This window comes from Seriola lalandi, unplaced genomic scaffold, assembly GCF_002814215.2.
Source record: "Seriola lalandi dorsalis isolate HSWRI2012SDOR001 ecotype SW California unplaced genomic scaffold, Sedor1 jcf7180002054884, whole genome shotgun sequence".
In the NCBI taxonomy this organism is placed as follows: Eukaryota; Metazoa; Chordata; class Actinopteri; order Carangiformes; family Carangidae; genus Seriola; species Seriola lalandi.
This window is the reverse complement of record NW_019525436.1, coordinates 741,095-763,682: the sequence shown is the minus strand read 5'-3', so window position 1 is coordinate 763,682 and position 22,588 is coordinate 741,095. Positions and strand designations below refer to the sequence as shown.

At 41.0% G+C, this 22,588-nt stretch overlaps 1 protein-coding gene across 1 annotated transcript in view; it reads right to left on the bottom strand.

Moving 5' to 3' along the window:
- Positions 1-22,588, bottom strand: part of LOC111671528 (cadherin-4-like) — a 230,713-nt gene that overhangs the window by 66,281 nt on the left and 141,844 nt on the right. The window contains exon 4 of the mRNA XM_023428637.2: positions 8,168-8,394. Coding sequence (XP_023284405.1) covers positions 8,168-8,394 — 227 coding nt within the window. The remainder of the gene's footprint in view (positions 1-8,167; positions 8,395-22,588) is intronic.

Here is a 22,588-nt window from a genome sequence, read left to right as displayed (position 1 = left end):
ACTGAAAAACTCATGAAGGTGAACTATGGAGAATCTGCTTCATTACAGATGCTTCCAGGGTGGGTAGAAACAAACAAAAGAGAGAGATTTAATTGCATACCCCAAGGCTAGTTAAAGTAGCCGAGTGCAGATAATCACATATGTGGCTTCCTACATTTTCAGTACATCACACATATTTATACTTCCCTGTCAAGGTTACATCGGGTCCACCATGTCAAGGCTTTCTTCTTAACTACCATGTTTAATGACCCATGGGGTACAGTAGATATGCTGTATGTAGTGATCTAAAGGTTATATTAAATTGACATTTTGGAGAGTTGTTCTACGGTAAGTTTACTGACATAAATCAGGGTTACAAACCATTAAAAACATGTCAGCCATTCAGTCACGAGCATCATTGCTGAAGCTATGCATCCGTTGCAATCTCTGTCTCAATCACATTCCCCTGAGCTATCCCTTGCCCCGTGCTCTCCCCTGCCCTCCTCTTCCAGTGTTATTGTTTTTCTCTGTCTCTCCTCCTCGTCAGTGTATCCTGACAGCTTGTCTCAATAACAGTGATTCCTCATGCACTGGGCTGTGTTAGGCTGATGGTGCACCAGCAGGTAAAACAGCAGCACAGAAGTTCACCTACCAAACACTCCCAAGGCCCCCAGCACCTTCCCAGCTCATGTCTTTGTCATGTCTGCCTCAGGGGTAGGAATGCAGAAAATATTTTCATCTATTCATTCAACCTTTATTTATACAGGATTTAGATATAGATAAACATTGAAATGTATGAAATGCAAATAAAATCAGGCATGGGTTAATCAAACCAGTCATCAAACCATCAATAAAATTTCAACACAGCAATATTGAATTAAGGCCCTGTCAACCTTGCATATCAACACATCATACCGATCTAAGTGTTGCAGGTACAGGAATGGTCAATGTGGACCCAATTGAAATTTAAAAATCTGCCAAAGAAAGCAGAGGATCCAACAACAATCCTCGCTACAGTTCATTCCCTCAGAGTGCAGCAAAAACATTTAAAGGCCTTTTTACACGGCACTGTTGTGAGCTTCAGAACTGCCAGAATGAGACTCTCCTGAGATCTAGTAAAGCAGTGAGTTTTCCCAATCTAAGCAGAAGAGATACACAATAAGTTGTTTTCCTAGAGAGTTTTATAAAAACAGTATATAATTAACATATATAACATATAATATTCTGTATATTTACCAATATGGCAGAAGATTTACTGCTGTTAATACATACTTGAATCAATAACAGTGGAAACAGTCACCTACAGCGGTTGGGTACGTGCAGGTTGTGGAATGTAACAAAGTACATTCACTCAAGTGATGTGCTGAAGTACAATTTTGAGGGGCTTTTATGTACCTGAGTATTTCAATTGTATTCTTTCAGAAGGAAATATTGTTCTCTGTCACTTTTATTCCAGCACATTTATTTGTGAACTATAGTTACTAGTGCAGATCTCATATACTAAATATTTTTTCCAGGTTATAAAATATGTTGCACTGCACAGACTGAAGGGCCCAGAAGAATGAAGCAGTTAAAATAGCTCCACCTACACAAGATACAAAATTAAAATAGTGCTTACACAGCAATGCCTCATTAATTTTAAATGCACATGCATTTAAACTTTTACTTGCAATCGAGTAATATAGATTGTGGTATTGCTACTATAACTTCAGTAAAAGCTCTTAATACTTCTTCCATCACTGCAGGTAAAAATGTGTGTAACAGTTAAAAAGGGTGGATATAAATTAATTAGATGATGAACCATGAGAGAAAAAAAAGAACAAAAAAACCCCCAAAACAAACAGGGACAATAAAAAAGAAAATGTGTCTGCTGTTCATGTATTTTTATTTTTATCTTTACCAGTAAAAATTTAGCAATTAAGCAAAATGATGATTACTTCTTTGTTTGTTGGCCAAGGGAGTGTGTAGCCTGTGTATTTGATTATGTGACTGGTTGTGGGTCTTAAATCAATGCGTGGACCCAGAATTGATTTACAGTTGCATGTGACTACGAGTAAGGGGTTGGCCTTGGTATGAAAAACTACATTTTTCTGCAGTTTTTAATCAAATGCTGAATGAGGGTAGCACTCAAACTGAAGAATATAGTAGGCCCTGATTTAAGTGTGCACTTTAGAAGAGAATGAGCGACAATGCAAGATATAGTGTGAGGGGAAAAAAAAACATAAAACAATTGAAATTGGAAACCACTCACCAAAGATGATACAGAAAAAATGTTTACTTTCATTACAGTAGAGAAAACAGTGCAAGCAGAGAGTGGAGAATATATGTGCATGCTCTATGTCTGTATATGTATACGTATGTGTCTGTGTGTTTGTGTGTGTGTGTGTGTGTGTGTGTGTGTGTGTATGTGTGTGTGTGTGAGCGGGTGGGTGGGTGGTGATGTCAGAGTACAAGAAAAATCTGGGCTTGTGAATTCGGAAGCATAAGAAAAAGAGGTTCAATCACCATACATTTACATATAAAGAGGCTAGTGTTTTTAATACTTCTTCCAATTTTTCATTTTACATTACTTCTGTGCGATATGTAGCCTTACAGTTCCTCCCAAGCAGTTGACATTTGAGAATATAAATAAAATACAACACAGGGCCAGGCTACAGTGTTGGAAGATTGCAATGGCTTCTGGCACATATTGAAAGTTGAGGGTTCTGTACAATGCGGTCTATAAAAAGTGTTTTCTCTTTGTATCTCGCTGTTTGTTCTTGCCTGGTCAAGGTCCCTCAGAGGGTTGGCTTGTATCTGCCAGCAGAAGCAATGCTTTCAAAGCTGACTTCATTAGATGGACGCCCAGGAGAAAAGCTTTTAAGGCTGGTTTAAAGGAAATGTGTCAAGCAACCTGGCATATAGTATGTATGCGTTTGTGCTTGTGTGTGTGTGTGAATGTGTGGGGGTGGGTTGGGGTGTGGGTTGTGGAGTGTGGAGGGGTATGGGCGAAGGTGTCATGTTCAGTTTCATCAACCAAGTGCTACATTTCAGACATCATGTACTGTGCAGTCCCGGGCACTTTCAGTACCTAACCCAGTCCAGAAATCAGGAGAAGTGGTTACACTCACAGGTAAAGGTATGTGCAATAGTAGGAGAGAATTTGTTTGTCAAGTAGAGCAGTGGAAAGAAGCTGTAAACATAACAATGACATTTTAGCACCTTTTAAAGACTCCGAAATTAAGTTTTTAACCTTGTTAACACATCCATATGGTGTTTTTTATATAATACAAGACATATCATGAGCGAAATATACTGTACAGTCAACGCCATGCAGTCAACGCCACCTTGGAAGTGCAGTGAACCAATGACAGTCTCATAAAATGGATTCAGACAGCCAGGGTTTCATACGTCATATACCTAAGGAACCAAACTCGTCAATCCTGAGGACGGTGGGGGGCGGGCAAAATAAAGAGAGAGAAAAGTTTTCATTAGCACAACCACTAACACTGTGTCAGCCACTGCCAGTTGCAAGCTAAAAAACAACATAAACAAATAACTACACTTACCATTCCGAAACATCTTCTTGTCGCCAATTTTGCTGCACAACAAACTCTCCTCACCACTCAACAAACTCCTGATTCTGAGGCTGCAGTCAAAAAGTCTTTTTTACTTAGGAAGGTTCCTAACTGAGTTAAATGACCCAGAAGTATCTAAGCAGCCATGATGAGATCTGGTCGAATTCTCTAAATGATGAAGAAAGGAGCTTCAATGCCTCCTATCTTATCTCCTTTAGCATAGGAAACACTGGACCTTCCTTTACGAAAGGAAAAGAGATAATGCTGTCCCACAATTCCTGTGGTGCTCATGCTCAGCCATTCAACAGGACCAATGGGCCCCGTGTAGTGAGTCGTCATTTTTGTGATGCTAGCCCCGATTATTAACAGCAGATTGTCAAACTGTACCTGACTCGTCCTAAAATAAGCCTTGAACTGACCATCATCTGGGTGAAGCTCCTGCACCAACAGGTGGTGATCTGTTAGTTCACTTCTCAACAAATCACAGTCAGGCTAAGGACAGATGATTTGTCGGTTGCCTAGCAACAATAAAAAAAACACACAGCACTGCTCTTTTTTTTATTGTAGGCTTCAACAAAAAAGGCAGTGCCATGGACCTCACCTCTTGCAACATGCAACAAGTGCTCTGTCTGATCTGGGCCTAAAAGTGCACAGAAAAATGGAAATTTGAACTTCTGCTGATCATGTGATACAATCAAAACCTTGCAGACAGCTACACATGGCACTTGAGGTTGAATTGTTTTGTCAACGGCCGTTTCCAATTACAAGAATAAATCAGTCAACTATATGAAAAGTTTCAGTTAATAAATTTAGCACACACTTCATATCAAAAGCAGCTGAAAAGTACTTTACATAAAATGCAAAAAACATTCAAAGACAGAACAGAGAAATGAAATCTTTTAGTAAAATTTAATCAAATGTGTATTATAGATTATTATGATCAATAAGGGCCAATGTCCAGGGTAAAATACAACATGCTTTCTCCAGTTACTGGTTGAGGGAAAGCAGCACATTGTCTTTTGACTCCTTGGGGATCTATAACCCCTGAAACAGAGAAAAACTTATGAGCCTGAGCAGCTTGTTCTCATGCTCAAGGCCCAAAAAGCACCATCACTCTACAGTTCTCCTCTTGTACTGTGTTACTAGTCTGTACAACAGACTATCTAGCAACACACATGTTGCCATACTGCATGTTCATTGTACTATGTGACAAGGTCACTGAAACATGCACATGATCCTTTGCATTCGGTCCATATTCAAGAGACCAACCTCTGCCAAGCGCAACATGCCTGTGTGCGCAAACAGGGTTTGTCAGCAGAGCGGGAGGAGACAGATGTGAGCAGGGTCTGGACAAATGTATTCTTTTTCTTCAGAGAGAGGGAGGCTTAGTGGGGTTGACTGCAGGGGATGGCTGCCCCACATCCCACCAGTGTGGTGAGGGGAGGCAGAGGTGGAGCGAGACATGTTTGGGATGCAGTGAGGGGGGTGAGGAGAAGGGTTGTCAGAAGCAGATGTGCCCCCCCTGCCTAAATAAGTCATGCTCCAGATCCTTTTATCTACACATGCTAACAGGTACTAGTGAGTTCCCCGAGGAGAGATGTAGAGAGAAAAGGATGAAGGGAAAAAAAAAACAGACAAAAAGACAGAGATGGAGAAAGAGCTGTGCCCATCACTGCTGCAAAAGGCTTAAGTGGGCTTTTCTCTAGCCATGGTGTAAGTCTGATCAAACCCTGCAGCTCCAATTCGCTCTTTCTTATTCACACTCACACAGAAAGAGGGAAAGTACAGGAAGGTGATGAAATTGATTATAAAACAGGTTAAGCTGAGATGTCTGCGCACTTATTCAAATTATTATAAAAGATGGAGGATGAGGAGCACAAGCTAACCGGAGTCAGATATTATAATTTTTACAAGTTCACAGATTCCAGAGATTTAAAGATTGTCTTATTTCCCATAATCCCACACAAAGAGGGCACACACTTTTTGACAAGCAACCCTGCACAGATTAAACCGATATGCTCCAAACACAAGACACTTTATGCCCTAAACAAAGACACAACCACACACAGACCATAGACAAAAATGAAAATTTTACGCAAAATTAGCATAATTCACACTTGATCCGACATAATCTCTCACAAAAAGACAAATAACATTCTCGAACACACACCAGACACACACGCTTAAGCACACTAACACTATGTGAACAGGAGTCACTGAGTGTGAAATGGATGCGGCCCCCCAGCCCTGGTGCCATCAGCCTTAGCCAGCTGGCGGTGGTCCCAGTTCTTCCCCTCCATGCCACTGCTTCCCCAAAACCCTGCACGCTTTGATATCAGCCAGCCCCTGGCTACCCAGACATCTGGAAGTTATTATTCAACAGAGCACGCCACAAAGCGCCATTTCCATAATGAAACATCACATTTTGTTTCAGCGCCCTGCTCTCTGCTCCTGCTCTCACTGCATACATGTTTGTTCCAGTGCGTAGCGTGTTTCTGACCTCTGACCCTGTCTAGCTCACTCATTGTTTGCCTGTCTCTTTATGGCTCCTCAGGATCTCCATATTAGTTGACTCACTGGAAAAACTAGTAGAACAGTCAGTCATTTGACCCATAACACACTGTAATTTAATACCAAAGTTCATACCATACTAACCAGTGAATCATTTGAAGCAACCTGAATTACACAAGTGTGAGAATGAAGGCAAAGCTATTCAGAGACAACATACCCCCGTTATACCCACTCCCACTAATAGATCCTTTGTTGGTTGATGTCCCACTGCAAATTTCTATTTGTCTCTATGATTCTGTAAGTTTATGCCATCTTTTCTGGCCATGCACACCACAAAGAAAATTCAGCTGAAAACTAGTTATTTTCTGGATTTAAATACTCGTAAGTCTCAAAATCTAAATACTCAACCAACTAACTCTAAGTAAGTCAATCTTTCAATCATTCAAACATACCTGGATTAGCATCAGATAAGTTTTGCATTCATTTTATTTTCATATTTTGCTTACACCTAAATCAGAAGTTCAGTCAGTTAGTCAGTGAGTTGAATAACTCAGGTCTCAACTAAGGTCTCACCACTTGATGGCAGGGAAGATCAAAATGGCTTCTAAAGGACATCTAAAAGGCTGTCAAGATCTCTCCATTTACATTTCACACATTCACCTGCAACAGTGACTGGCTTAGCATTCTGGGCTAGTGTGGGAAGCAGGCAACCATCACCATGAACCATGAGTAGGTAAAGCAAAGTAAAGCAAATTAAGGTAATTAAGGCTTTATTAAGTTGCAGAATTTGCCTCTTAATTCTCTGCCATAACTTACTTTTGGAAAAACTGAAATTAAATTTATAGATACACTAACTAGTAACATTTTTAGCCACTTGCGGTCAGCCAAAACAAGCTGTAAACACAACGTTGATACAGCAATATTGGTACCACACAGTTATTATTTACAGATCGAGCAGACACACAGGACAGAGCAACATTAGCATGCTTCTGGAGTCATGCTTCGCCCTGTGAAATTTAAGTCCAATATTCAATATTCTTTTTGCTCTCTTTTGGTCTCCACCAACTCCTGAGGGAAATATCTGGCTCTTTAGCTGCTAAATGCTCCACTATGTTCAGCTAATGGCTGCAAACTTTGTCTGCTGGTGCTAGCCAGGTAATGTACAGTGGATTTTTAAAGCTGCTGCAGCCAAAAATAACACCATGAGAGCGGTGAGACTTAAGCGTAACATTAAGTCGTGAGCCACAAAAAAGCTATAAAGGTCGCAGAGTAGGGGTTTGTGGGTTTGTCACTGCAAGTCACATTTTTCACATTTCAAATAGCCATTTGATCCATTGTCATAAATATATTGATTCTAATTGCTTTAAGTGTTAATGTTTTAAAGTTTTTTCAGTTTCAAACACAGTTTTAATCTGCAACAAAATTCTATTGGGTTTCTATGACCAGGAAGTGACAGCTGACTGCTACCAAAAAAATCTAATTTACCCAACAGGACTTAGTGGATCCTTGTCAGCCATTATGTCTCATAACTGATACGTCTGTCTCAGCTAGATTTGATCTTGTGAGGAATGTACAGGCCCACATCCTTTATGAGCTGTCGAAAATTGCACTGTGCTAATGAACACAGTCCTCTAATCATATGTGTTGTCACTATCTAATCTGATTAACACTTGTGCTGATATTGACTATCAGAACTAACCTTGCATGGTGCTGTCGTCATGGGGAAGGTTGAACTCTTGCTGCTGAGTCCTCGTCTGACCACTGACAGCTTTTACATAGATGAGGGAGAGTCGAGGACCCCTGGGGTATCCAAGGCACAGGATGTTTTCCAATAACAGCTTATGGCTGAGGGGAATCGTATTCTCCCCCTGTGGCAATGTGATTCTATCACTTTTAACTATGTGTTACTGCTACTTCTTTCTGCTCTCTCTCTCTCCTGCTCTCCTTCTCTCTCTCTCTCTCTCTAAAACCCCAAGGAGTTTTGACCTGATTCGTGGCTGTTACTATCACCAGACCACTGGAGAAAATATGATAGGAAGAAGAAACTCTGGGATGATAATTGGAATTTGAAGCATGATATCTGTGTGTCTGTGCTCGTGCTCAGTAAGTATATCACTCACCTCATTTTCATTTTGTTGAGGTGATGGTAGGTCAGTCAGTGACAATTGGACCACAGTCTCCCAGACATGTGTGTGTGGACCACTTGTTGTCAGTTTAAACTGGACTGGTTCATCTAGGCTGGCTCCCTCTCCCTGGGCAAAGATGGACCCATCTGTCTGCACGCTGAAGATGGGGTTACTGCTCTGGAAAACCACCGCTTTGTTGCCCATGCAATCATCAAACTTCACTGTAGACAAGGAAAAGTGAGAAGACTTTAGTATACTATTCATTAAAGCAGCTGTGTTCAATCATAATTACATAACGAAATAGGAACAAAGTACATGATGGCATATGCTGGTCAAACTCGCAGACAAGCAAACACACACATACAGTGAGAGGTATAGAGTGACTACTTATAGAGACTGTATCATAGTGTCTGGTTTAACACTGGTGCATTTCAACATTAGTCTCCATTAATTATAGGTCAAAACATCACAAGGATAAAACTCTTGAGGGATTGTTCTCTGCAGCTGTATGTGAAAAGAAAAAGCCAAATGATGGTGTGGTGTGCATTTACTGTGGAGGGGGTGAGACACATTGTTCTCAACAGAGATTGTAGCTGAATTTATTTGTAGGCAATTAACTGCTAGAATTACATAAATTTCAGGAGTAATCTGCAGACACATAACATTAAAATTGTCAGCTTCTTTTGCAGATGCAGTGCATTCATATCCATAAATGTTTAAACTGTACTGTTCTGTCTGGAAGTATTGATTTTGTTGTGGCATTTAATGGCACCATGCTTTTTTCCCCATGCGTGACAAATAGGCCTTCTATGCTTTTAGCTTTTAATGTGAAGGCAAAATCGCTATATTTCTGATATTTCTTCAGTTAACTCTGGCAGGTGGACACAGCTCTAAACCATGAAGTCATCTGCCTTCACCCCATCCTCTTCTTTATATATTTTTCTGTTACACTGAGATGAGATGAACCGAAGACATATAAGAACAACCACAAACACTCTATGCAGTACTTATAACGTGACTTCACCGTCCTACTGTAAAATATGTTTTAGAGGAATGTCTTAAGGAGGAAGTGAAAGGTTTCTTCCCTCCAAAGAGACCAGGTTCATTGCATGTTTTGCCCATTTTCTTCAAATAACAAACTTGCTACTTCAGTATACCTGGCCTCCTCAGTCACTGGATCAGAATCTATCAGAACACCTTTGGGATGTACTAGAATGGGAGATTGGCAGCATGAATGTGCAGCTGAAAATCTTCTATGTGGTGTCAACATTATGGAGCAGAATCTCAAATAAATGTTTCCAACATCTTATGAAATCAATGCCATGAAGAACTGAGGCTGTTTTGAGAGCAAAGGGAGAACGTACCCAGTATGAGTATGGTGTTCCTCAGAGTCCTTACTGAGTATATACAGTTAAGTCATTTTTATTTCTATAGTTCTATATAGTTTTTTTATTAAAAAAAAATTTGTATGTGGGTCTAAAATTATGTGTATACCTCTGAATGAGTATTTCAAATTAATATGTGAATCTTCATAGATACCATGTAAACATAATATTTGTTTTAATTAATACTGACACACACAGTCAGGCCACATACAGTACCATAGAAAACCGGGGCTTGATTGCTTTTACAGAAATAACAGTTTTCCACAATCAGAACATGAAATGACCCAAAACAGCTATTTGTACTAGATTCATCTATTTAATAATGTTTGTCACTATCCAGATAGCACTCCTCATTTCCCTGAGAAAAACCAACATCCTCCCTGAAAGAAATATGTCTGGATTAAGTTTCACTAATTAGGCAGAGACATTAAAGACAGTTCATATAAAAGCCTACTGAGATATACTGTATGAGCAGGGACTGAATGAAACTCAAGCCTAACTCTTCAGAGCATCCTTGCACTCTACACAAAAGTAATGATTGGAGACTGTGGCTAATATGCAGCAAATGGGCTTGAAATATACAAAATTTCCTTACCCAGGTCCTTCAAAACTGAACATTAGATGCAACAGGAATGTAGGAGATGTAGCGAGGCTAAGTTACTCAAGAAACAACAGACAGAGATGTAATCAGAGAGACATCAATGCAGAAAATTATATATTATATTCTCCGGTGAGGATATTAAATATTTTTCTGTCACATGAAGAGGGCAGTGTAATGTACCACCTATACACTATTATAGTGCTAGCCTTCTGTCTTGTCAGGGCACTCCTGTGTTTGATCTCTTATTAAACTCTAAAGCAGTTCATGAGAAGATGAGAACATGAGCCATAGATAACTGTATCCCATACTCGCCTCTCATCCTTCCTCCTTTATGGCACCTGCAACCCTCCCTATCTGGGATTACAATGTCTAGACAGTCTAATGTAAGAAACCATGAGCCGAAGGACAACTCACTACTAGGGATGGGCGATATGGCCAAAAATCCATATCACGATATACACAGCAGCCTCTTGCGATAACGATATGTATCACGATACATAGATTATATAATAGAATAATTTCAGAACAGGTTACATAGACCCTGAGGAAAACTAAACTGCTAAATATATTTAAAAAAGAAAACATAGAACACAGTATGTAGACATACAACATTTATTGTGCCCCACTGTAATCATACAGTATTCTGTAAACATAAATGTTGCACATTTAAAACTGGTCTTATTTAATAATATGTGTAATATCTAATCGTGTATGCAAGTTAATTTGCATTCAAAGGACTCATTCATCTCGTGTAACGTAATGTAATGTGAAAAAGGCACCAGTTAACACGAAACACCTGCAGACGGGTACATGGCTGACCGGGAGCAGCTAGCAGCTAGCAGCTAGCAGCCGGAGTACGAAGATGATAGCCGGGGTCTACCTCCCTCGTCATCCCGGAGGGAAAGCGATCCGATGAACGGACCTGCAGCTCTTTGAACCACTTTGGATATTTAATGAAATTTTGTCCGACGTTTTCGGAGATGAGAGATGTGGGATCCACAGACCGGGAGCAGCTGCTTATAAGCAGCCGGACTATGGACATGATCACCGGCTCGGTGAACCTCCGCCATCATCCCGGGGACAAAACGATCTAATGAACTGGCCTGAAATTTACCGCTGGGTAATATAATCTCTTTTGGAAGATAAATGTTGGTTTCACAGATGAAATTAACAACTGCAGCCGCAACAATAGTTTTTCTGAATGTAAAATGAAGCTTCATGTTTTTACTGGACTGAACAACAGCGTTTCCTCTGGGGCTGTAACATGTTATAAGTATATATAACACAATCTAAATAAATATAAATGTATTTAAATAAACAGATCAGTCTATATTGAATTTCGTTTTATGTTATTAAGTAAGACATAAGTTTGGGGTTTTATTATATCTACATTACAGAATGAATAACATCATTTAGTGTATCTCTCCGATCGTGAGGTTATTTTTTATGAGAAAAAAAAAGTGTCAGTGGAGCAGTAAAATTGCCATTAAGGTACACCCAGTATGCCTTGTGATTGCGTGATCAACATGCGTTATCGTGATAGGGGATATAATTCAAATCTCTATCGTAGGCCATTTTTTTATCGTTTATATCGTATATCGTTTATATCGCGCATTCCTACTCACTACTCTAGCTTCTCCTTCTCTCTTCCCACGTCTGAACAACAGCTGAAACAAGGCTTCTATCACAGAAAGTACACAGCGAGTAAATACGGCTTTTTGTTCTGTCTCGCCCAAAATATGCCTGCGATCATGTCAGAACCCTTCTCTCTAAGACCACATGTCCAGACAGACACTCAAAGCTCAGTCACAGGGGACAGCTCTTCAACAGCACTGTCCACTGAGTGAAGCAGGTGCAGACGACACATGAGAAATGGATTACAACAACCAAAGAGGCAGGAAAGCCTTCTGCTGTTCATCAGATTGATTTTCTTTTTGTATTGCTGAACGTTTCTATCTCAAAAAAGCTTTCTTACTCTTTTCTGTTTGTATCATTTATTCCCTTTTTGTCTAATCTCATTTCTTCTACTATTATTTTTGCAGATTCTCACAGATTAGATTTGGAGGGTGGGGGGTGACAATAACAAACACACCAGTTGGCAAACATGTGTCTGTGCAAATAGAGCTTTGGAAGGCTGCCTGAATATATTAACAATGAGTAGAAGTCTAAAATCAAACTCAAAGCATGCTTTATTGTATTTCTAAATGCGTGTATCTGTGAAACAGTTAAACACTGGGAAAAAACTGCACAAGCAGCAGGTGGTCTGTTGCCCCTTCTCTCACTGTCCTCCAATTATTGTCTCCTGTCTCTTGGAGCTAGGCACGCAGCCAGTAGTGCAGCAGTATTTTGGTCATGGCTAGTAGAAGCCTGTAGGCTGAGGCTTCACACTGAGGGAAGAGGTAATCGAAGGGGGGGACATGCTCATCTGAGTTTTAGCTAACATATAAAAAAGGTTCATAATTTGTGGCCTTCTTGCAACAGGAAGAACAACTTTTGGATGCATGGATTTAGTTTTCGTAGTAGTTTTGTTTGCATAATTTTTAATCCCTCAGAATGACGCTATCTGCAATCTATTAACTATTCTCTGCTCGCTCCCCTGTACTGTTTCTTTCTGCTAATAATCAAAGACAAAGAGAAAGAGAGAAAGAGGGAAAGAGGGAGATGCATGGTATTACGTTAGAAGACGTGGGCACAGTGGAAACTGAGCAGACAAGTCAGTTCTCAATTCCAGTCTTGGACAGTGAAGCTGACTGGCACAGGTGATGAGACAGCCGAGGAAGAGGCAGAAGCAGCAGGTCGCATTGTGGTGAGAGCAATATGTCACTGAGGAATACTAAATGAATGCAAATGTTGTGTTAACGTTAACATGCATTTGTTGTTGGTAACACCAAGTCACTACATCACTAATCACCCACCCACAACTATATTTCAGATTTGTGGGAAACATTGTCTTCCTGTCTTAGATGGTGCTAAAGCACTGTCTTCCATCCAGGAAAGGAAGGCACTGACATCGCTCCAAAGAGACTGGAACATCACCATCTCGCTGACTGATAAATGAAGATGCACCGTGGTCCTAAACACAGCTGATTATCATGCCAAGGTGACTGGCCACCTATGCGACACTGGTGAGACCCTACCAGCGGCTATGAGAGGAAAGATGTTAACTGCCCACAGCAACTGGAAAAAGGACTAAGCCATTGACCCACCACTATATTACACTCTTCACATGCATCCCCACCCCGGAGGCAGTAAAGACCGTAAATGAAACGACTGCTACATGCCAGCACTTTGTCCAACAGAACCAACTTCACCCCAGACCATGCCCTGTTTGACCTCTGCCTCACTACCACCTATTTCCAATAAAATGAGGGGTTTCTATAGACAGAATCATGGCTGTGCTACGGGCTCACCATTGTCTCCAATAGTGGCTAATATATATAAAACAAGTAGAGAGCAGAGCCTTGATCTCCATCACAGGAACAGCTCCCAGCCACTGGTTTAGGTATGTGGATGACACCTGGGTCAAAATCAAAACGCAGGAAGTGGAAGCCTTCACAGAGCACATCAATGCAGTGGACAGCAGCATCGACTTCAGTCAGGAGGATGTCGGAGGAAATAGTCTGGCCTTCTTGGACTGTGCTGTTCACACTGAAGATGACAGAAGCCTTAACATTGAAGTATACAGAAAGCCCACACACACAGATCAATATTTACTCTTTGATTCTCACCACCCACTGAAGCACAAGCTGGGGGTTATCAGAACCCTACACCACCGGGCTCAGAACATGCCCACAAGGACACAGGGGAAGGAGAAGGAACAAAAACACATCAGGGAAGCATTTACCCAAACTGTGTCTTTGTCAAAAACAGCAAGAAGTTACAGGACAAAGAAGAAAAAAGCAATAAACGCAACAACATCTTTCCTTACGGTGCTGCAGTATCTGAAAAACTCAGGAAGATCTTTAACAGACACTAAATCCCTGTGCACTTCAAACCCAGTAACACTCTGAGGCAGACGCTTGTCCACCCTAAGGATAAAACACCCATAAGCAGAGCAATGTAGTGTGCACAGTCCAATGCAGTGAAGAGTGCACAAACCGGTACATTCGGGAAACAAAAAAACCACTGCGCAAGTGCATGGCACAACACAGGAGAGCCAAGTCCTCAGGTCAGGACTCAGCAGTCCGCCTACACCTAAAGGAAAAGGGACACTCATTTGAGGACAGCAATGTGCATATTTTGGCCAGACAAGACTGTGGGTTTGTGAGAGCACTTAAAGAAGCCATCTTCATCAAACTGGAACAACTATCACTAAACAGAGGAGGTGGTCTACGACACTGTAAGTGCCACTTACAATGCAGTCTTGAGATCCCTCCCCAGAAATCTTAACGCCCATCCACACCATGACTAACAATATGTGACCGTAATGACTCACACGACGGCCGGGTGGGTCAGCGACTCAAGTGGGACCCCAACAACTCTCAAGTTGTTAATGACTCCACAAGAAGTTAAATGCCTGGGACCTTTCTGATGTTGTCTTTGTATTGCTCTTATAGACAATTAGTAGATTAAGTATTTTAATCATTTCTATGCAAAGATGGCAACAATTCTCTGATCCCAGTTTTGAAGTGTTAATATTTTCTATTTCTCCTAGTCTACTATCACAGAAAACTGAACATTGTTGCGTTTTGGACTGTTGGTCTGTTGGAAAAAAACAAGACAGTGAAGATGTCACCATAGACTTCGGGAGCTTGTAATGAGCCCTTTTGGCTATTTGCTGAAATTTCATAGACCAGAGGATTAATTGACTAATCAAGAAAATGATCACCGATTCTACCCTAAATGCAATTAGTTCGGTATCCAATCTTATTTCTTTGTCCTTGACTTTTGAACATATTTTTTCTTATTCTGACAATGCTCAGAGGCAATAATAGTGCAGGGCAGGAAATAGGATCACCTTAAGCCATGATCTTTCTGCTGGTGATTTCACATGCTGCGATTCAGTTGTTCATTCGATGTATAAACAGCAAGAACAAAAAGTAAATCTGGATGAAAAGATGTTTAAACTAATATGTTTCCTTTACACAGTGCAGGAATGTTTCAGTGAAAATTGGTAAAAGTCAAAATCAATGAGCCAATGAATAATGAGGTGTATATACTGTAGGTGTATAATCAGTCTGTGTGTGTGTGTGTGTGCGTGTGTGTGTGTGTGTGCGTGTGTGTGCGTGTAGGCATTTATTTTCTATGATTGCCTGCATGTCTCAACAATGACAAGCTGAACTAACTGCACCGATACCCACACAGAAATGGAATGACAGGCTGTGCATAGAGTACCCAGAGGGTCTTGTTCTTCCACCAATTAAAGAAAAAGACAGTGCCAATTTTACCCCTCCATCAACACACACACAGACACACACACACAAACCTCCAATAGCTCCTCTTTCATTCAGTTGGGTCGATATTGCTATAAGAGAGATTATAAAAATCGGCCAACAACAGAGCAATGAAGCCCAACGGCACAGTGCTGCACATTAACAAGTCGTCTAAAGCAGTGGGCCCAGGTTGTGCATTGATCTGGCAAATAACACCAACACCCCAGTGTGCCAAGCAGCCGGCCCAGCACTCCACTGTCTAGTCAATGTGAGCAGTCACAACCCTCAAATGTTACAAATACTACCATGTGCATTCCCACACAGGGAGGGAATTCATTCCTATTACTTGGAGGGCAAGGAAAATTACGTTTTGTGTGTTGCTTGAATGATATCACACCCCAGACCCCATCCTCACTTTTCTCCACACTTTTTTAATTAAAGTTCCCTTCACCATTGAGGAAGACAAGGACAAAGAGGAGCGGAATGCTGAAAAGAGGTGTGACCTTCTTGTGGTGTTCTCTGGACAGCCTGACAGGAAGTAGGTGACAAGTGTTGAAAGGGAAGTGAGAAAGGGATACAGTCAGGGGAGAGGGAGAAGGCTGAGGAGTGACAGAAAGAAAGTGCGAGGAGAGGGGGAGAAGGGACGGGCAGAGGGAGAGAGAGTTGGATGAGAGAATAAAAAGCGTGTGGAGGTGGCAATCGGAGAGAGTGAAATGAACGAAAGAACATTAAGGAGGAGAAAGGAGACGAGTGAGAAGCTCATAGGCAGATTGTTGTCGCTACGGAGATCTTCAAAAGGTTGTGGAGTTCATAGCTGCCGCCTTTTACATTGTTCAAAGTATAGTGCGCTGAATGCTTCAGATGTCACCCTGCCCTGCAAAACAGTAGCGAAAACACTTGTTACTGGTCCCAGGTCAGGCTAATCTCTGCTACAATCAGGCTTACTGAGGACAAGAGAGGGGCAAGTACAATGAGGGGTAAAGAGGATAAGGAGGAAGAGAGAAGAATGGGAGGTGGGGTGGAGGTGGGAGAGGCTGGAGAGGGCAGCGGATGGGGGCCTGGCACTGGAATCCTGGCTCAGTGAACTGGCTCTCTCTCACACAGACACACTGGAATGGATGGGATGCTCAGATGGCTGTTTAAACAGGTTAATTGTGCTGGCCTCCCGAGAGATCGGGACAGATGGATAGATGGATAGAATGAGAGAGGAAAGAAAGAGAGTGCAAAAGAGCGACAAAGGGAGAGTGATGGAGCTAAGAGAGATGGAAACAGAGGGCGGGATGAAGAGATGGATGGTGAGAGACGAGTATGGACACTGATCAGAGGCACCATGGGGAGTGTGCAGTCTAAAAGTGGGCTACACTGTAGAGCTTTGCTCTACTCTGATCAGTGACTGACTACACAGAGCCAGGTCCACTGTCCACTACTGATAGACTATGAAGGGAGAACAAACTTGTGATGGAAGGCTGTTTAAAGCAATGTTAGAAGCCCATCAGGGAGCTGATTCATTGAAGCCAGTCAGGGACACTGGCTGATCCTTCCATCCTTCCCAGAAACCTACAAAGGGATGATGGAGGTGACCAGCTCCCTTTTCAAAAATGCTCACAGCGTGCAAGCAAATGGACACAAACTGAGAGGGAACGTGCACTGGACACAAAACCATTTCAAACTTTGCATCGCCATCCAGAAATAAAGTGCAGAGACAATACATTAAACCGTATTATCCAACATCCTTTTTATGAAAACAGAGGATGTACATAAAATACAAATGTATTAAATACTACACAAAACTAAAAGCTACTTATCAGTCAAGCATGCATGAAAGCAAAGCTTTGTTTCAGTACAACGTTTAAAACCTGCTTCTATTGGGTCAATTATCTGACTGTTTTATGCTTCTTCACATTTTATGTGCATGTGAACTTGGGAAATTCAGAGATGGAGAGCTGCTGTCATGTTTAACAACTACAAAGCTATAACAAAACACTTTTAATAATGTGAGAGTTTTTAACTCTTTTCATTTCCTATAGGCAAAACTCTGATGGCTAATGTTAATCACAGCTTCACAAAGTTTGGTATTTAAATGTTCCTCTTCAGTGGTGAGAGAATGAAAGAGGCTTTATTTAGTTGGGAGGAAATAGAGAACTTATAAGGAGAAAAGATCATTTGTGAATCCATCATTAGCATTACCTTAATGTTCATTGTGAAGAAATGAACTGGAATGAGAAAAACTGCAACCTCATTAGCTTTTAAAAATAATGCTTTAATTCTGGGAACTTAAATATCTTCGAGTTTTGAAGTTTTGTTCATTTAACAACTTTGTTGTTTCTTAGTTTCTCCTCCTCTAAACTTATCCTGCCTTACTTACACAGCAACACTGTACGACTGCAGCGATGGTGTACCATGAGGTGAATGTAAAGTTGTGTGTGTCCTGAATATGGATGGCCTGTGGTGTCTTATGTAAAATTAAGCAGCTTTACTTTTTTGTTTGGTTGAACATCAATACACTTTACTTCACCACTCCACTGTGTCTGGGTGAAAAATGTCAGCATGAGATATTAGGCTGTAGATAGAGCTTGGCAACTTTTCACCCCAAAAAACACTTCTGGTTTGTTATAAAATCCTGTCTGTTATTACTGTCTTTCTACATTAAATGTTAACCATATGAATGAGGGAAGGCTTAGATACATGAAATGACTTGAGGCAAACACAAAGCTAATAATAGCAGTATGCATGTGCACTACTGTGTAAAACTGGGGGCACTCCTGCAAGTGTGGAGGTCATACGCCTCCTCAGTACATCTGTCTTTATTTTAAACCTCTCTGTCAGCAACAATTAAATACCAATTAAAAAGATGCTGTGTTTTTAGGAGGGGTTAAGGAAAATATCTCTGAGCTACAGTACATAGTCAGTGTTCTTTAATTTGAAGTCACTTTAAATGGTGTTTGAATGGAATTAGTGCTATCACTTGCCAACCTCTATTTAAAAACATAAATAGTGAGGGTGAAACGTTATGTAAAATAAATAAATTTGCCTACCTGACCATCTCGACTGGCTCTGTTCAGAGCTGAAGCTCTGTTGTATGGCTAATCATGGGGCCGCTGCTGCAACCGTGGCTGGTTGGTCAGGGGAGAGGGTCGACTAGTGCAAACACACTGGCTGATCTCAGAGCTGCTGGAGATTTGGCATGCAAACTGCAGGCTAATAAAAAAATTTTCTGTACACGTACTTTGTGTGAAGCTTTCAGAATTGTGTTTCAGCTGTCCAAACTTTCTGCTGTGTAAAACTGAACAATCAACACCAGTTCAGCTCAGCGAAGCAGTTATACTATAAATATAACTGTTTTTTGAGTTTTCATAGGCTGCTGGAAGGTGATAGACACAGTGGAAGGAGTTTTGACTACTCCTCACTATATTCATCATGAAGTCTACGGGATGATATTAAAATGGCTATAATTGATAATTGTGCAAAGGTTCTATATGTACTTCTGTGTTGTAGTATTCAAGTACAGCAAGCCAGAGTGCATGTATGCACAACAATGAATGAACTCACAAATCAATAACACACATGCACATTCATACACATATTGACAGAAAGACCAACCACAAAGACATTGTTTCTGACTAATCAGCATCTCCCTAATGACTGATGAGTATTCTTTCAAACAAGCACAGAAGTGCCTGATTGGCCCTCATCAATTCACAGCCATCACTCGCAGCAAGGGGAACTGAACTGTTGCCTGAGCTTGTATAAGGAGTCCAAACAATCACAGTGTGTAACTGCCTGTGTGACTAAGACAAGAGTGAATACACAATGCCGACAAATGTCTGAGGATTCTCTGTAATCCAGGTCACAGTATCTCTAAGAGCAACACACAGGCAACTGGACTTGTTGAAGATGTTTCACCTCTCATCTAAAGGGCTTCTTCAGTTCAGAACTGAAGAGAAATGTACCACTCTCACATACACAACCGCCAGAAATGATTAGATGAATACATGAACAGAACCTTCTCAGTAACTACAGGATCTCTTGTTGCTATCATGATGTAACCACATCTCTCCTGCTTAGTAAATATGTCCCAATAATGAAAACCAGAAACTCATATTTTCCTGATTCTGTATTATTCTTATTAAACATTCATTTCCCTCTTCTTCTCATCTGCGTTGTGGTGAGATATGAGAAACAGAAAACAAACAGAAAGAAAACGAGACAGCAAGAAAGAGAGAGAGAGTGAGGAAAAAGAGAGAAAATCGAGTCTTTTGGCAATTAGGGCTGGCTTTAGTGGTGATTAGGAGAGAAGGCAGTAAAAGAGAGAGAGGGATCAGGCAGAATAAAGCCTCTCCTTGGAAGAGAAAAGTCCCTTTGTAGAAAAAAGAAGAGGAAATAACAGCAGAATGAAAGTAAGCACAAACTTCCCCAAGTTTTTTTTTTGGTGGGTCTGTGCTGTGCTGGACAGCACACACACACAGAGACACAGGGGGGTGGGGGGGTGGGGGTGGTGGTTCTGAAATGCTCTGGTGGTTGCGGTTCAGTGCGTTTTCTGGATCGATAGCCTACAGATTCAATGATGGATTTGATACGTACAGTATAGGTTATTTTTCCCTAGAGCCTTGGCCCAGAATTTGTATCTCTACTGTATGCACTGCTACTATGCCTGAGAGATCTGATACAGTCTGACCAACGGGACTTCATACAGAGGAGTGCTGCAGACTGAAGTCAGCATGTGTGTGTTTGTGTAACTTGGTCTGGCGTCTGAAGGACTGCTCAAGGCTCTGAGGAGGAGAGATGATGGTGGAGGTGGTGTTAATAGTTACATAAGGCTAAAGTAAGACTAAGGATGGGTGACGGCCATCTTGAGAGTGAACAGTTAACTCAGGGAGGGACTGCTGCTGTCAGCAGTTTACGTCAAGTCGGATTCTAAAGGATTTGCGTTTGCTTTCCTGCATTCTAATCTTGCTAATCTTATTCTATCCTTTTGGTCTATTCAGTCCACCTTCAAGAGCCACCAAGAATTAGGTGCCAGTGATCTCAAGGTCAGCGCGTCATGTCTATGCGTGTATGTGCGTCCTTTCCTCCACAACCCTTTTATCTATCAACTTCCCCTGGAACAGCTCCCAGTCACCACCCAATCATCATCCACTACACCAACCACTGCATCTCTATATTTTCTGTCATAGTGGAAAAAGGGAGGAAAAAGACAGCTTGGTGGAGACCATAAAAAAACAAAGGCTTCAACTTTGCCTTTATTTCAGTGTTTGCCTGCAAGCATCAAATATGCTTGTTGTAAAGAAAAAGAAATCATTTTCATATTGTTTTCTCAAGCTTCCCCAAGGAAGCAAACACCACAAAATTGCTTTCCCCAACTGCTGGAGGAAATAAAGCCTGTATTTCTCAAATCTAATCAACATCTCTCCATCAAAACTTTAAGAAAAGGTTCTGTTTTTCCAATTGTAGGGGTCAGAGCATACAAAGCAGAAACCAAAGATATCCCTCTAGCCTTTAAACCTTGGAAAACATACATGTAATTACACAATCTGTATGGAGGGATAAGGAACATGGTTTTTCAGTTCTAAAGGCTATGTCACCTTTTTTTCCCCCTTAGACGATAGCCATCAGGCTGTGATCCCTAAATTCCAGGGGCTGTTGGTGGACTGTGATGGCTGAACCCTGCAATTAGTGGTTCTGAAGTTTCACTGTTCAACAAACGGCCGAATCAGTGGCCTGACTCCAAGAACGAGTAAAAACACTAGAAATAGAGAGCAGTGAGTATTAGTGGAGATAGTAGAACTGTAACACTATGAAGAAAATGATGTGTAGACTTTTTTTTTGCCCATTGCATATTTTTAATTTGAATTTGCATTACTGTGTATTAATATCTTAGAAAATATTTTATTTGACAAAAAAGACCGGATCTGATTGTACCACTGAAACTTCAACATTTTTAATAAATAAAAACCTACACTACTCAGCTTATAAACTTAGGGGTTACGCCACCCTGGCAGCCAAAAAGAGAGAGCGACCGTGCTTTCTCAGATACAGACACATGCATTTAATGGGTATGTTAAGACAAAATTGCCATCACAAATAAAGCATTAATTATTTAAATCCAATAATCAGAGAATTGACAACATTCATTCAAAATCAGCAGGAGGAAGCGCATCGAAACAACTGTTTATAGCTATCAGTTCTCTCTCTGTCTCGTTTACTGTCTAATTACAAAAAGCAGCAGGCTAAGAGACTGAACTAAGTGACATGTTCCGCCTGTCTGTCGATCTCCTCTGCTCGGTTTAACCACAGCGCTTCAGTGACAATCAGCTGGTTGGAATGCATGTGCACACGTTGGTGTTGCAAGTGTCGGTTGTCCGCAGCTATAAGATCATTATTCATTAATATTCATTAGTTAATATATTAAATTTATTACTACAAATAATGATAATGTTAATACATTCATGGGAAAACCAGCCAAATATCGTCTTGACATTGGCAAAGGCATGAGCTATTGGCGATCACTCTGATGATCGTCAATCACAAAGATCATCGTCCATCTGCACAATCCTAGAAAGATACTATGATTCCACAAATGACAGATGTCACCTGTGTGTGTGTGTGAGAGAGAGGGAACATACTGGATTACGTATGTGTGTGTATAAACCTGTAAGCTAGAATATAGTTTCATAGAGGCAGTTAAAGGAGAAACATTTGTCACTGATGATTACTAACATCTTCCTGAGGGCATCTGTGTCATTATGTGTATGAGTACATGATGTTTTTCGATTATGTAGCAGCACTGAACCCTCTTGTGAGCTGAATGAGGCCTTTACAGTGAAGTGACTGATGGGTCTTAAAACTGTCAGCTAAATGTGTCTCAGAGCTTGTAAAATAACATGGCCTAGCCCAGAGAATGGCCAAGCCGAGTGGTTTTAGTGTGTTGCTGTGTCTACATGAATGTGTTTGTGTGCACACACAGGTTGAGTGGTCCAAATGTGTCTCCTGTGGATGAAAGTGTACGCTTTACTGCAACTGTTGATAAGGTGCAAACTGATATGACGAGTCTGTCAGG